Here is a 13,938-nt window from a genome sequence, read left to right on the forward strand (position 1 = left end):
CCTGGTGACTCAGGGGATAAAGTCTAAAAAGAGAGACAGTGAAGAGCTTGCTATAGCGAACTAAGACAATAATTTATTTAATTTATCTCGAATAAAACTATAGTCAAAAAAGCATCGCCCTAGTGCATTTTACGATGAAAACTGCAAGACAGGGCCGGATTGCTCTGCTACAAGGTCGAGAGGATTGGCTTTGATGACGGGAACATAAATAGTTGGGTCATTCACTGTCCTGATTTCATATCATCGAAATACCTGGCTCAAATACAAAATAACATCGGGCGGGTCCGCAGTGGTACTCATGGCACACAAGTTGGGTCTGGGCATTCAACACAAACGCAATTACCAATTGAAGAGCACCAGGGTGTTGAACGTTCCTTAGTAGTTCCTTTTCTATCGATCTCTAACTTCTATCAACATGATGTATGTTTTCTGTCTATCAGTTCTGTTCTTCCTGCAGAGCTTGTCTGATGCTCTTGAGTGCCTTGATTTGTTTGCCATTCTCATCAAAGTTGTCTTCACTCAACCACGCCTCAAAAGCCTTCTTGACGATGGGCCACTCATCGTCTGTAATGCTGAACCAAGCCGTATCTCGACGTCTACCCTTAAGGATCATGTGCTTCCTGGTAACTGTCAACATCTGCACAAGAGGGGTTACATGGCGAGGAATTACCTGAAGATTCCCTCGTAGACAAAGCCAAGTCGCTCCGCCGCTGACAAGCTGGGCTTGTTGAGGTGGTTTGCCTTCCACTCAACTCTCAGATATCCGAGCTCTTCGAAGGCGTGCTTGATGAGGAGGTAAAATGCCTCAGTCGCCGCCCGAGTCTGCTTCAGCTTCCCGCCAAGAATGACGCTACCAATCTCGATTCGGCGTTGGTCTGGTACAATGTTGAGATAGGACATTTGTCCCACGGGCTCAGAATCAGGGTCTTCTCGGGGACCGGAGAGGACGGTGAAGAAGATTGTGTCTTCTCTCTTGCTCCAGACCTTCTGCGTGTCCCTCCACTCATCCTGGTCGAGGTATGGGCCTCCAAACATATAAGTCCAAAGATGGGCGTTTTTCTCGCCACCAAGGTGTTTGAAAAGCGCATCGGCGTGGGATACATCCAGAGGGACCAAAGAGGTGTACTTCCCGTCGAGGGACACACGTGAGGGCGGCAATGCCTTGCCCTCCGGAGTAAGGGGACCAACAGGTTGTTCGCTCATGATGCTGCCGCTTGAGATGATTTTGTGGAGGTATGACTGAGTTCTTTGTAAAGTAGAAGCTGTCGGTTGTTGACTTTGTCCAACATGAGTCACTATTCGGATCGGCCCGGCGTTAGTAAGCTGCGCCTTTTTGCGACAAGCCTAGCAGGCGGCAAGGCCTCGGTCCACCAAAGGTCGGACTGTGGTGATAACAGTTTCAAGGATAGGCAATGATGATAAACAAGAAGAGCTGTGGCTTTCAGGGTGGTTTTGGAACAGCTATTGTGGTTATGGGGTTCAGTTATTCCATGGATGCTTTGTTAGCCGATCTCTGTGGTGTAGTCGATCAGATGTCTAGATATACGCAGGCTATATGTAGTAGTCTTTACATAGAACTGACTGGGGGATTCACTTAGTTTATGTCTAAACCTCCTGGAGTTGCTGAAATACCACAATTTGGTCTCTATTAGAACCCCAACGTTCGGCAAAAGAAAGTCCTCACAGAAAACCAGGAAATTGTGTCAAGCGGGAAGACTGAGTGAAAATGCTGGAATGAGGGAGACCCAAATTATGGAAGTTTCGGCCTTTATTAACTGATTCTTGACATATCACACACCCAGAACATCGCTGCTGTATGGCGGCCAAGCGACAGTCGTGCAACTCTAGGGTTGGCCGATCCATGCCTCTCACCAGCACGGTTTGCTTTTGACCACTAGCGCTAGTGCCACTCAGAGTTCAGAGACATGTCACCAACGCCAGCGCGTCTTGCCAGGCATCCATTGCACGTGATGAAGCCTGCGAGGCATGAAACAAGTCATCTTGACGCCAAGGCAGAATTGCCGTTACCCCTGCAACCCACGACGCGAGTGCCGTGTCTTGCACTCCACCAGCATCTCCAACACGATCGACAGTCTCCCCTCGATCAAACACAGCATGCCATCACACAGAAGAGCAGTCCTAATTTGAGGCCACATCATGCATGATAAAGAACCCGTCGAGTCGCGTTCCGTGTCATCAAGCTCCGACACACCCAACCAGGTCATTCTCGCACGACAACAACCATCCCGAAGAGGCCATTCCAAATCCCGACTCGGGTGCTTCAACTGCAAGCGGAGAAGAGTCAAATGCGATGAACGTCAACCAGGATGCGCACGATGTGCACGGCTAGGATTGAGGTGTCAATACCCACCGTTAGCATGCCAAGCCCTGCCCGAAACACCAAGAGCTCCGCTGACGAGCTTGGCCCTGGATGATCTGAGATTCCACTATCAGTTCTTGACTGTGGCATATCCGAGTTTGCCGCTAAGGGGGGATCATATCTGGTCGCAGTGTGCGGCCATGACCCACGACGTGAGAGCTTCAACGGGCTTTTTTTACTGTGCAGATAACTAACACGACTTCAGTACAACTACCTGGCGCATGCTGCCCTGGGCCTTGGCGCTTCTCATCTATCGCAAAATGGCAATGTCAATTACAATGCTCAAGCGCTCCAGCACAGAGTCACGGCCATCAATCTCATAAATCAGCAGATCGCCGACACTTCACACAAAAGCATTGCCGATAGAGATGCTCTGTTTGCGGCCCTCGTGTGCATCGCTGCACAATCTTGTCTCATGCCACACGGAATGACCGAGTATCTGGTCATGTCGAGAGGAGCTACGCTTGTCTCGACTTCCATGATGCCTGAATATCATCGGTCTGTGTTTAGAAGCTGGACTCCTGACGCACATATCGACGATATCCGGGATATCATCACGGATCAACCCAAGGATATGAAGATTATAGAGGGATTCAAAGCCTCTGCTTTGGCTCTTGAGCCCCGCTGTCGGACAGAATGTGAAAAGATATACTGTGAATCCATGCTCAAGGCCATATCCTGGCTCCCGACCTCTTCACTTGAGGGTAAGTAGAGTAGTGGGCCTGACCGTTATCACCACTGACCAAACATATCAGCTTGGAAGGAATTCGTCACCCTCTTTATGATACCCAGCTACTTAAGCACCGAAACCTTCCAGTCATTTGTCGACCCAAGCAACCACGTTGGCCAGCTTCTCATCATTCACACGTTTCTGCTGGACTACATCATCGGAAGGTCTGTTCTCGCCCTTTCAGAGGAGCCAAAGTGTCCAGGCCGCAAAAACATGGTAATCTCCTGGACCGAGGACGTGGTAGACAGCCTCCCAGAGGATTACAAAGAGCACGGGGTATGGTTGAAAGAGTTTTGCCGTGTCCTTGCCAGGCAGGACGCGCGGTATTTACTCAGTCCTTGATGACTCACTGCCAAGCTCTTCAGTTCTCGGGTTACTCCTTTTGGGCAATATAGGAGACCATTCTGGCTCCTCGTCTGTCTTGCGGATACCCTGAATATCCACTCTGTGGTGGCCATGACCTTGGTCCCGAGGACATGGCCCCTTGCTAATGGCAAAATAAAGTTTCAAGCTTTTCTATTAGCTTATTCTGGGCTTCACGCCATGTCAATAATTATCTGACCACGTACGGGTTCATCAGGGTTGGACCGGGATCGATGCCGGTCTAGAAGTGACATGCTATACGACTGGTCCAAGACGTGGGCCAGTACCAGCTCCCATCCGCAGTCAATTTCTGATCAAGACAGTGATTCAAATACGAGCTTTTTTCGGTACCGGCGTTGTCGTTAGTTGTGGTGTAGTTCATTAGTTCTCAGCCCAGTTCAACCGTCAAGCTTCCGGCCAGCTTCTAGCCAGCAAGCACGCAATATTCTTTCCATTCAAGAGGACAGGATCTCCCTCTTCAGACCTCACTAACGCAGCCGGACTCTTTCCGATGGAGCTTGTTCAACAGGGCCCACTGCGAACTGGGTACGGGTAGATGAAGTCGGAGCCGCACAAATTTGTCGCGGCCGCGGAGCCGCACGCTATCCGGAACTGATAGCTGAGCAGCCCACTGCGGCGCGTACTCACAGTTCTGGTCAGTCATAGGTTACCTTTGGGTATTCTCCGTACATGTGACAAGAAGCTTGGTCGATATAGGCTCTTTAGATTAACTTGCATCAGATAACCTTGCGATGATGCAATCGATCTTTAGCAAGATTAGGATAGATCGAATGTCTGGATAATCTATAGAACGCTTCTGGTCCGATCTAGAACATGAAGAGCTGTCCCAGGGCCATGGGTATGGGAGTCGATTGAAGGCGAAGTAAAATCTGGCAGAAGATACTTAAATGCTTCGATCCCGAGTTTATACCTGCAGTATTCAGTCCAGTTTTCGTGTTCGCCTCTACTAATTGCTCTTCAACATGGCCAACAAATCTCGAGGCAGCTGGTTCAAATGGTTCGCTGATGGCGATAGCCCGCGGGAGCGGAAGCTGATCACCAAACTTGATCTTCTCATTGTTCCCTACGCTGTCTTGGCATACTGGGTCAAGTACATGGATCAATCCAACTTGAGTAAGTAATTATCGCCGCCTTCTTGAACCTGACTAACGCTTGCATAGACAATGCCTACGTCTCAGGGATGAAAGAGGACCTCAAGTTTGAGGGCAATGAGCTGGTCAAGCTGCAAACCTTTTACGTCGTCGGCGCCGTCACTGGACAGATTCCTTTGATGTTCCTGCTCACTTATATTCCCATGCATTGGTTGATCCCCGCTCTCGACATTCTTTGGGGTGTCTTTACGCTGCTGCAATATTGAGTAACTGGGTTTGCTGAGCTCGCTGCCTACCGATTTCTTGTTGGATGGTTCGAGGTTCGTCGTTGGCTTCTCTTGCTTTCGATCCAAACTAATGCCGCGACAGGCTGCTTTCTTTCCCGCTGTGAATTATCTTCTTGGTAGGTTACCCCACACTAGGCTCGATTGTCTCATGCTCATGTCACATAGGAGCTTGGTACCGTGGTGACGAACTGGCCAGACGTGGAGGTATCTTTTACATCGGCCTATACCTAGGAACCCTCACTGCCGGTCTCATCCAGGCCGGCGCCTCGGCCCAGTTGGACGATGTCCACGGCCTCGCCGGCTGGCGCTGGATGTACATCATCTGCGCCATCATCACCATCCCGATCGGCATTCTCGGATACTTCGTCATCCCAGGTACCCCCGAACAGCCTAACAGAGTGTGCCTGTCCCAGGAAGACATCGACCTCAGCACTGAGCGACTGTCTCGTGCTGGCCATCAGTCCCATGGAAAGCTTGGCTTGAACACCCTCAAGCGGATCGCCATGAAGCCGCAGTTCTGGACCATCATCCTTCTCGACGTCCTTTTCTGGAACTCTCAGCTGCATACCAGCTCTGGAAGTTTCCTGCTCTGGATCAAGTCTCTTGAGCGCTATACTAAGGCCCGCATTAACGAACTTGGCACGATTGCCCCGGCGCTGGGTATCTTCTACGTTCTCCTCGTGTCTTTTGCCTCTGATCTATACCTTGGACCTGCTTGGGCTATTACGGCTGCCTATACCTGGAATATCATTGGCCTCATTATCCTCATCGTCTGGAGTGTCCCCGAAGCTGCGAAATGGTTTGCCTTCTCAACCATCTACTCTGCCAACGCCATGGCACCAGCACTTCACGGCTGGGTCAACACGCAGCTGAGAACATCGCCAGCGGAGAGGTCCTTTGCTCTTGTTCTCATCACCGCCATTGCCCAGTCATCCACAGCATGGACGCCCTTGCTGGTCTACAAGACGGTCGAAGCTCCTCATTTCATTAAGGGCTTTTCCTTCTCGCTTGGATGCTCTGTTGCCCTGGTAATTGCGACGCATCTGCTGAACCAATATCTCAAGAGACGAGAGTAAGTCATGATAATCATCTTGCAGCACACATATGCTAACTTCATCCAGTCCTCAAACCGTGGATCCGGCTGCTCAGGTTGCTGTCGAAGAAGCGGCTGTCAGCCCCGATCTCAAGAGCGCGAGTGCTAAGGAAACCGAGAGAGACGGTCTCAGCTCATGAGGTGGATAGAACACGCGCTGTCATGCTATAGATAGCTGTCACTGAGTGTGACATTCACTTCTAATGTTGAAACGTGTTCCAAAAACAAGTCTCTTAGGGGTGTTCAATAACACACAGTTGCCTCTAGCCAACTCCTAACTGACCACTTCTATATACAAAATACAGGGGATTAATAATCTGCAAACCTCTTAATAATGTTAGACATCTTGGCGCCCTCCTTCCTCCTTCTCTCAAGTTCTTCCGTAGCTTGAGCCAGCTCCTCGTCCGTTGGCAAGTTGACTACCATCAAGTAGAGGATGTTCTAATTCAGTGTTAGCTTATCGCCCTGCTGACATCAAGTGACTTGACTAACCTTCTTCACTACCTTCTTGATCATCCCTCTTGGCGATGGAACTGAAAGCGGTCCTACTTGCATGTTGTCTCGGTCTCCACTCATGCGAGATCCAAGACCCGGCCTCATACTTGTGGCTGGCTCAGCTGGCTGTCCGCCATAGGGAGCATGCTCAGCCCTCGGTGATCCCAGTGACATCATGCCTCTTGTCCGCAACACATGATCCTTGAGAGTGTAGTTGGCCCCCGGCTGTCTGGCATCATAACTCGAACACCAGTTACCCATAGCACCTGCCATACGCTCTTGTCGAGTCATGGGGGGCGGGTTTATATGACCTCCCGTGATCAGCGATCGGAAAGAGCCGCTGCTTGCGGGATGGGTGGGATCAGCGTATCGAGAGGTGAACTTGGGGGTTGGACCCTGAACCAGAGAGCTCCCATCGTTCTTGGCAGCGAACTTGGCTTGTGCCCTCTTGTCAAAGTATTCTCTCACGTAGTTCTGAGTGCCTTCCAACTTCTCCTTGGTCGACTTTTTTGCATCGCCTTCTGCGGCAGGGTCTTCCAGAACTGGAAACACGAGGGGTGCCGCTTCTGGCAGCTCGACTTCTCCATACGTCTTGCCCTTCGACTCCTTGAGCTTGCCAAACATCTTCTGACTTGTGGAGGGGTTCTGGGAGGTAGCAATTGTAGAAGAGACGTTGGCAGCTTCATGGGGCTTGTCGGTCTCAGGGCTATAAGTCATGATGAGACAGTACAGCCCACGAGGTCCAAAGAATTCGTTGTTTGCCTTGTCCAAGAATGCATTCGTCCTCGTCCTGTTTTGGATGTCCTTTGCTACCATGAGTGTGGCCTGAATAGCCAGTCCGACAACCATTGGGAAGTGAGGGATCAGTGAAAGAGGCATGGCGGCAAGGTTGATGGCATCGATCCATGGCGATGCTTGTGTAGATTTGTGGAATGTCTCGAGAAAATCAAGAAACATGTCCTGGGTTATACCAGTGTCGTTCAAGGCTGGGGCGTATGCTCTGATGAAGCCTCGTTTGCGTGTCTTTGGTCTGCGCTGGGGAAGGATGACTGGCTGGGACAATTTGCTCATGGTTTCCGTATATGCAGGCGCAGGATATCTGCTGAAGAGATCTTGGCCGAGATCGGGGGTAGTGCTCGTCTCTTGTGGAGGCTCGTATTGTGGCAGCAGTTCATCCTGTGCCTCATCAAGTTCCCACTGAGCATCCTCTTCTGGCCGGGACTTCGCATCACCGGAGAGTTCATGGACGCCAGCAGCTGTGGCGTTTGTTGAAGTTGGAAAGGATCGAGTTGAGGTTGCATCGTTTTCAGAGGTTGGTGGTGATGATGAGGCCTTGCGACGTTCTTTGTAAGAGGTTATGCCCTCGGATGCCAAGCCAATGCCACTGGCTATGCCCTTGACAATGTATCGCTTGAGAGGATCAAGACCTTCTCCTGACATGATGTTTTGCAGCGAAAATAACGCGAAGAAGTGTCGGAATGGAATAGGTAGTATAGAAGGATTTGGAGATTAAATAGGAATGAGGAGAATGATTCTGGATTGGATGAGTTGAACATGTTGAAACTGCCAGCTATATACTCATTCTCTTCGTATATATCCAAACAAAGGAGGTTTCCGTTTAACGTTGCAACATAGCCACCCAATCCCTGCATGAACGATAACGAGCGAAACAAGCACCCTCGTCACCGATAACCACGCGAGGACACTAATTGCCGTGAAGCCGTTCATGGTCCCATCAGCGAATCAGATTACAGAATCGAAGCTCAGTCAGCACTATTCCCGCTCGGAAATCGGCACGTCGCTGACGACGATCGCTCGTTCTCGTTCAACTTTTCTGGATGCCTCTTGAACGATCGTTATCGTTTAAACTCCCATTCTTTCTATCCTCAGTTTGGCTTGCTTGCGTGGCCATCCTTGGGATTGCATGCGTCTGTCACTATGGATCCAAGCGATTCAGCCAATCTCAGCATTCGGCAGTCGAAGCCACCGATGAAGAAACGCCCTGCGAAGCTGTTTCATAAGAAGTCACGGACAGGCTGTCAGCGGTGCAGAGCCCGCCGCGTAAAGGCAAGTGCGCCAAACTATAGTGGTTGGCATGTCCACTAACAATCATCAGTGTGATGAAGCCAAGCCAATATGTTCCAATTGCACTCGATTAGAGTTAGATTGCGTCTACGATCGTGCCAAGTCCCCCAGTTCTCAAGCCTCTGGTGGATCTACGCGACCATTTCTTGCAGATGAGAGGATCGTGGATCCTCCCGAGTCTGAGGCGCGGAGAAAGCTCGAACAGCGACTGTTCTACCAATACATGACTGACACTGGCCCGTCCACTGCCATGGACGACATCGCCTACGAATTTTGGGTAACCAGCCTTTGCAAGAGGGCATTGACTTCGGACTCCATTCTCTACGCCATGTTCATGGTGGTTTGTCTTCACAATGAACATCGCAGCAAATACACCGACGAGGAGGCTGCCGAGACTTGCCGCACATATCTTAACATGGCTCTCCGCGAGCATCACAAAGACATTGAGAATATGAGTCTCGAAAACGTAGATTCCATCTGCTTGGTATCAAGTATGCTGCGTCTTTACGGCTTCGTCAAAATCCAGCAACGAGTTCTAGATCCATACGTCCCGCCTATCAACTGGCTACGCATCAGTGGGAGCAGTACGGCTGTGTTTCGGAAAGCCTGGGATCTCATCAAAAACAAGCCCGATTCTGTGGCATACAAAATGATTGACGCCGTGTCGGATTATCTTGACGATAACAAGAATGAGGAACTACGGCGAGACTTGATGCACCTGATGAGTCGCGAGGAGCCCCATGAGCTGGAGGAGAGTTGGGACGCTGAGATAGAAGCAGCGTATGGGGGAGCAGTCAGTTTCATCGGGGGCATTTGGAAATCCATGAACCAGCGCGAACCTGCAGCGACCGTGGGAAGAAGGGTTGTTGTCTTCCCCATGATGATCCATAAGCGCTTTGTAGACCTGGTCGAGGAGCAACGCCCCCGGGCACTTGTTATTCTGGCCAACTATTTTGCTCTGATGGCCATGTTACGCAGCTTCTGGTGGATTGGGGATTCTGGGCCCCGTGAGCTGCAGGCAATCATCGAGGTGGTGCCGGAGGAATGGCAAGGATTACTCCGCTGGCCGAAGCAAGTGTTGGAAGAGCAAGTAGTATTCACTGATGACGACTGAATAAACGACGAGATTACGCAGCCCATGGAACAGCCCTACCGATTCTCTCGTTTAAGAGGTCTGAATTAAATGAACAGCCCACCACGCTAAGGGTCCTGCCATTCTCGCTATCGTTTAACTATTTGGGTGTGCATCGGTTACGTGGCGCAGCCCTACGCCTGCAGATCATCAGAAACACGCCCAAGTTAGCGACCACAGTAAGTGAGAATGCAAGGAAGAGGGAGCCAAGAGATTAACTATATATGAGTGCTGTACATGCGGAATGTTTATAGAAAATATCCTCTGCAAGACATTCTTGGCTTCGACTTCCCTCTCGACATCACTTTACGCATCCAATCATCCATCTACAACATGACGGACTCCATCTCAGCGGCCAAGCTCGCCATTTACATCGTCTTTGCCCAGCCTGCCTTGTACTGCTTGTTCAAGCATGGCAAAGTTGGCTTCCTGGGCTGGTTCTACGTCCAGACTTTCTGCGTCCTTAGAATCGTCACTGGAGGCATCGGCCTTCATGGCTCCAACACCTCGACCGGGTCGATTATTCTCAGCAGCATTGGCCTGTCTCCTTTGCTTCTTGCAGCATCAGGCGTTTTGCATGAAGCGTGAGTATTCCTATTCCGAGTCAAGAGCTATGTCTAACTTTCCATGCCAGGCGACGAGCAACGAACCCTCGACTCAACAGAAAGCTAGACGTGCTACTCGAGATCCAATACCATACCCTTGTTGGAATCGCCATGGTCCTGATCATTATTTCCGTTATCAACTTGCAGAAAGGGGAATCTGTGTCGACTATGAAGATACTTCTCAAGGTCGCATCTGCTCTGGTCGCCTTGTCCTGGGTGCTCCTGGTGCTTTGGGCTTTGTGGTCTCTCGGAAAGTCTCGATCCACGTCGATAGCTGGACCTGTACCTTCGATGTCAGGAGGTAGACTGGTAAGGCTATCCGATCATATTTTTTGGGATGCGTGAATGCTAACCTGACATCACCTTTAGCTCCTGAACGGTACCTTGTTGACAATGCCGCTCACTGGCCTCCGACTTGCCTACGCCATTGCGTTTCTCCAGCTCAAGATCTCAGACCCAACATCAGGCTTCCTTACCTCCACAGCGATCGAGGTGTGTCTCAATGTTGTGCCGGAGATGCTGGTCATTCTGATCCTGCTTGTCGTTGGTATTAAAACCAGGTCGTTGAAGCGGGAGATTCACAAGCTGGACACCACCTTTCCTACTGAGCAGGGCTACGAGATGCCGAGTCAGCGAGAGTAGACAGGCAGGAAGATTGTTATCAACATCGAGCATCTACTAGGGTCGAACTTGTTTTTTCCTTCTTTCCATATCTATCGATAGTGTCGTACTCAGAACAGGGAGTCTCGAGCGCAAAGCAATTGGTTTTGGTTTATACTTTGTAACATGTTGGAAGTCAAGATAGGTGATGCATACTCACGAGTACCCCTCTAAATCAATTACTCTCAAACAACATATTGGGCCTATCGCAAATGAAAGTTACAGACTGCATCATATAGCCGAATCATGGTCCAATAGGCAAATAAAACGATCGAATGTACTTGCCCGGACCGACTCAAAGACCTTTTATTCGGGACCTGTAAGCAATCGCGGAGGGAGCATCCGAAAAGATAGAACATGTAGCAATAGCTTACAAATGTAGAGAAGCAGGTGGTTATCTTGGAGTTTATGAAACAGGTAATCAATTCCGAGAATGGGACGTGATAGTCAGCATGGCAGTCCAGGCATGTCTCCGCGCGAGGTGCAGAGAGCTCATTTCCACGGCCATGGCAACATTTCTATCTAAATTTATATATCCAACCGATCGTTATTCAACTGACATGATATTTGGCAGTGTTGATGGAAGCTTCTCTCCAATCTCAGTCGATTTAAAAAGTCGGTCCAATGTCCCGACATTCCATGGCATTTCCCCGCCCAAACATGGATTCTGACATGACGCTTATCGGCAAAGCCGACGCAGCCCGAGTCCGATGCCGGAATGTCTTTCCCCATCGATAAAGGCCTCGGTTTCATTGGACGTCTTTCGGTCCATATAGTTCTGGTACTGGGCCAACTTTCTAACCATCCATCTCAGCAATAACACAGCAAGACATCATGGCTTTTACTGTTCTCTCAGACAACAACGTCAACCACATCCTCGACAACTTGTCGTCTTCGGATGTCGTTGACCTTGCCAATGCACTCGAACGGGCTCTCATTCAGTACTCCTGCAACAATGAGCAGCAGTATCAGCCCCATCGCGCCGTCGTCAGCCGAGATGATCAGGTCAGCCTGTTCATGCCTGGAACCACCGACCAGCTTCTGGGTGTCAAGATTGTCGGCATCACCCCAACCGAGAAACTCAAGCCTTCAGAACCCGGCCTGAAGAGTGTTCTTACGCTGTGCGATGCTAGAGGTCAGGCTATCGGCACCTTGAACGCTGCCGCTCTCACTGCTTTCCGCACGGCTCTGGGCTCCATGCTGCCTTATCGATTCCGTAAAAACACCGAGAACATTGTGGTCTTTGGTGCAGGAAAGCAGGCCCTCTGGCATATCCGATTGGCCCTCCTTCTCAAGGAAAAGGACATCAAGAGCGTCACCATTGTCAACCGTTCAGCCCAGAGAACACAAGAGCTGATTGAGTCGCTCAAGTCTAACCAGAACTCCCCATGGCCTTCTCACATCGACCTCAAGGCCTTTGATCCCCAGGGAGACCGTGACGCAGCCTTGGAGTCATTGGTGGTCGATGCCGATGTCCTCTTCTTTACAACACCCAGCACACAGCCCCTGTTCCCCGCCAAGTACCTCACTTCTGAGAAGGCCCTAAGCAAGACACGATTCTTTGCGGCCATCGGCTCTTACCGACTGGACATGCAAGAAATCGACCCAGAACTTTTGAAGCAAGTGGTGGATCCCTCCGGCGTTTTCGCGTCTTCCGGTTACCAAGGAGGTGCTGTTTCTGTCGACAGCCGTGACGGATGCTTGCAGGAAGCTGGAGAGTTGGTCAAGGCTGAGATTCCGACAGAGAAGATGCTCGAGATTGGCCAGCTCCTTCAGACAAAGAACACTGAGAAGCCAGCCGATCTGACAAAGTGGCTCGAGACTGGCTTCGTCATCTACAAGAGTGTGGGAACGGGCGTTATGGATTTGGCTATCGGCCAAGAGCTTCTGCGGCTCGCCAAGGAGCGAAATGTTGGATTGACTGCAGAGGAGTTTTAGTTTAAGTGGTAGTAAAAGTAAATAAAATAGTATACTAGGGAAGTTGCCAACGGCAGCCCATTGTCAAAAGCCAGTAAAGCCAATTTCAATGCCTGAGGTTCACATCTAGCTTGCAGAGGCCGCGATCACGGCGGGTCGAGGCTTCGATCTGCCATGAGCTGGAGTTGGCACCCGAGAAAAAATGGGCCAGCCCCAGCAGGCACAGCCGAGACAAGTAATGTCACTTGATGCACCTCGACCCAACAATCGACCGTCGGTCAACAGTTGAATCCGAGCGTGTCGGAACCAAGGCAATCTAGCTTCTCAATCTCGGTGCAGCACGTATTGCAGGCTGGACGCAATAATCGGTCGCAGCGCCAGGTACCAGCACTCGCATGGACGACGAGGTGGCAGGCTGGCTCGGTTTGACCCGTGACCCAATGGCGGAACTTTTGGGGCCCATCCCAGCAGATATCTTCCTGTGAGATTGGTCCACCTGGTGGTTTCCTTGGGGTAATGTCTGCAAAACTCGCGTATGTTCGCTGAGCCCGTGCGAGGCACATACTGCGCTGCTGTTCCATGCAGGAGGGCGGCGAGGACGAGACCGAGCTGGAGGAGGGCTTAGTGGCGTCTGCCTTTAGTAGCACTCCCGTAGTGGAGCCTGCGGTTTGCCCTGACACAAGGGTATCTACCACTTCATTATCGAGCAGAGGGTAAGATCTTGGCGAAGGACCTCCTGGGTTGGCATCTACAAGATTAAGTTATGACGGGTCCATATTCTCCCCAAGAATAATAATTTTGCCTGTTTTATGTAAGCACTTCGATTAGAGGGGTATTTCTTACTCGGATCTATTTTTTTGCCTCGTATGAGAGTTACCTTTCGCCCTGGCCTACGCGACTGGTGTTTTCCCAGCCTGGTCTTGGCAATAGGTGGCTGCGTGGTACGGCTGGCTATCCGTACATCTGTGACGGTATCCATGGCACAGACTCGGAATGTTTCACTGACCGAGCCCCGCAGAGTTCTCGATTCGACATGTAATTAAGTTGTCTTGCAGTCAAACATTGTAGTCTTCGTCTCA

At 50.6% G+C, this 13,938-nt stretch overlaps 7 protein-coding genes across 7 annotated transcripts; 5 read left to right on the top strand and 2 right to left on the bottom strand.

Annotated features, from left to right (window-relative positions):
* Positions 1-436: 436 nt before the first annotated feature.
* On the bottom strand, positions 437-1,248 carry NCS54_00813800 (N-acetyltransferase domain-containing protein; the record flags this gene model as incomplete). Its single annotated transcript, XM_053153536.1, has 2 exons — positions 671-1,248; positions 437-620 (listed from the first exon to the last, which is right to left on the bottom strand). The coding sequence occupies exons 1-2, from the start codon at positions 1,201-1,203 to the stop codon at positions 437-439; spliced, it is 717 nt and encodes a 238-aa protein (XP_053009511.1). The 5' UTR covers positions 1,204-1,248.
* Positions 1,249-2,157: 909 nt separating this feature from the next.
* Positions 2,158-3,452, top strand: NCS54_00813900 (Zn(2)-C6 fungal-type domain-containing protein; the record flags this gene model as incomplete). Its single annotated transcript, XM_053153537.1, has 3 exons — positions 2,158-2,532; positions 2,586-3,084; positions 3,136-3,452. The coding sequence occupies 3 exons, from the start codon at positions 2,158-2,160 to the stop codon at positions 3,450-3,452; spliced, it is 1,191 nt and encodes a 396-aa protein (XP_053009512.1).
* Positions 3,453-4,456: 1,004 nt separating this feature from the next.
* NCS54_00814000 (Hypothetical protein) lies at positions 4,457-6,105 on the top strand (the record flags this gene model as incomplete). The annotated part of the gene is made up of 5 exons (XM_053153538.1): positions 4,457-4,607; positions 4,655-4,827; positions 4,955-4,988; positions 5,038-5,944; positions 5,994-6,105. The coding sequence occupies 5 exons, from the start codon at positions 4,457-4,459 to the stop codon at positions 6,103-6,105; spliced, it is 1,377 nt and encodes a 458-aa protein (XP_053009513.1).
* Positions 6,106-6,274: 169 nt separating this feature from the next.
* Positions 6,275-7,900, bottom strand: NCS54_00814100 (Hypothetical protein; the record flags this gene model as incomplete). The annotated part of the gene is made up of 2 exons (XM_053153539.1): positions 6,275-6,406; positions 6,458-7,900. 2 exons carry the CDS (start codon positions 7,898-7,900, stop codon positions 6,275-6,277), a joined length of 1,575 nt encoding a protein of 524 aa, XP_053009514.1.
* A 498-nt stretch (positions 7,901-8,398) lies between these two features.
* Positions 8,399-9,659, top strand: NCS54_00814200 (Zn(2)-C6 fungal-type domain-containing protein; the record flags this gene model as incomplete). The annotated part of the gene is made up of 2 exons (XM_053153540.1): positions 8,399-8,527; positions 8,577-9,659. 2 exons carry the CDS (start codon positions 8,399-8,401, stop codon positions 9,657-9,659), a joined length of 1,212 nt encoding a protein of 403 aa, XP_053009515.1.
* A 351-nt stretch (positions 9,660-10,010) lies between these two features.
* Positions 10,011-10,924, top strand: NCS54_00814300 (Hypothetical protein; the record flags this gene model as incomplete). The annotated part of the gene is made up of 3 exons (XM_053153541.1): positions 10,011-10,261; positions 10,312-10,591; positions 10,652-10,924. The coding sequence occupies 3 exons, from the start codon at positions 10,011-10,013 to the stop codon at positions 10,922-10,924; spliced, it is 804 nt and encodes a 267-aa protein (XP_053009516.1).
* Positions 10,925-11,764: 840 nt separating this feature from the next.
* Positions 11,765-12,880, top strand: NCS54_00814400 (Hypothetical protein; the record flags this gene model as incomplete). The annotated part of the gene is made up of 1 exon (XM_053153542.1): positions 11,765-12,880. The coding sequence occupies exon 1, from the start codon at positions 11,777-11,779 to the stop codon at positions 12,878-12,880; it is 1,104 nt and encodes a 367-aa protein (XP_053009517.1). The 5' UTR covers positions 11,765-11,776.
* Between the last annotated feature and the right edge of the window lie 1,058 nt (positions 12,881-13,938).

This window comes from Fusarium falciforme, chromosome 6 (assembly GCF_026873545.1).
Source record: "Fusarium falciforme chromosome 6, complete sequence".
NCBI lineage: Eukaryota > Fungi > Ascomycota > Sordariomycetes > Hypocreales > Nectriaceae > Fusarium > Fusarium falciforme.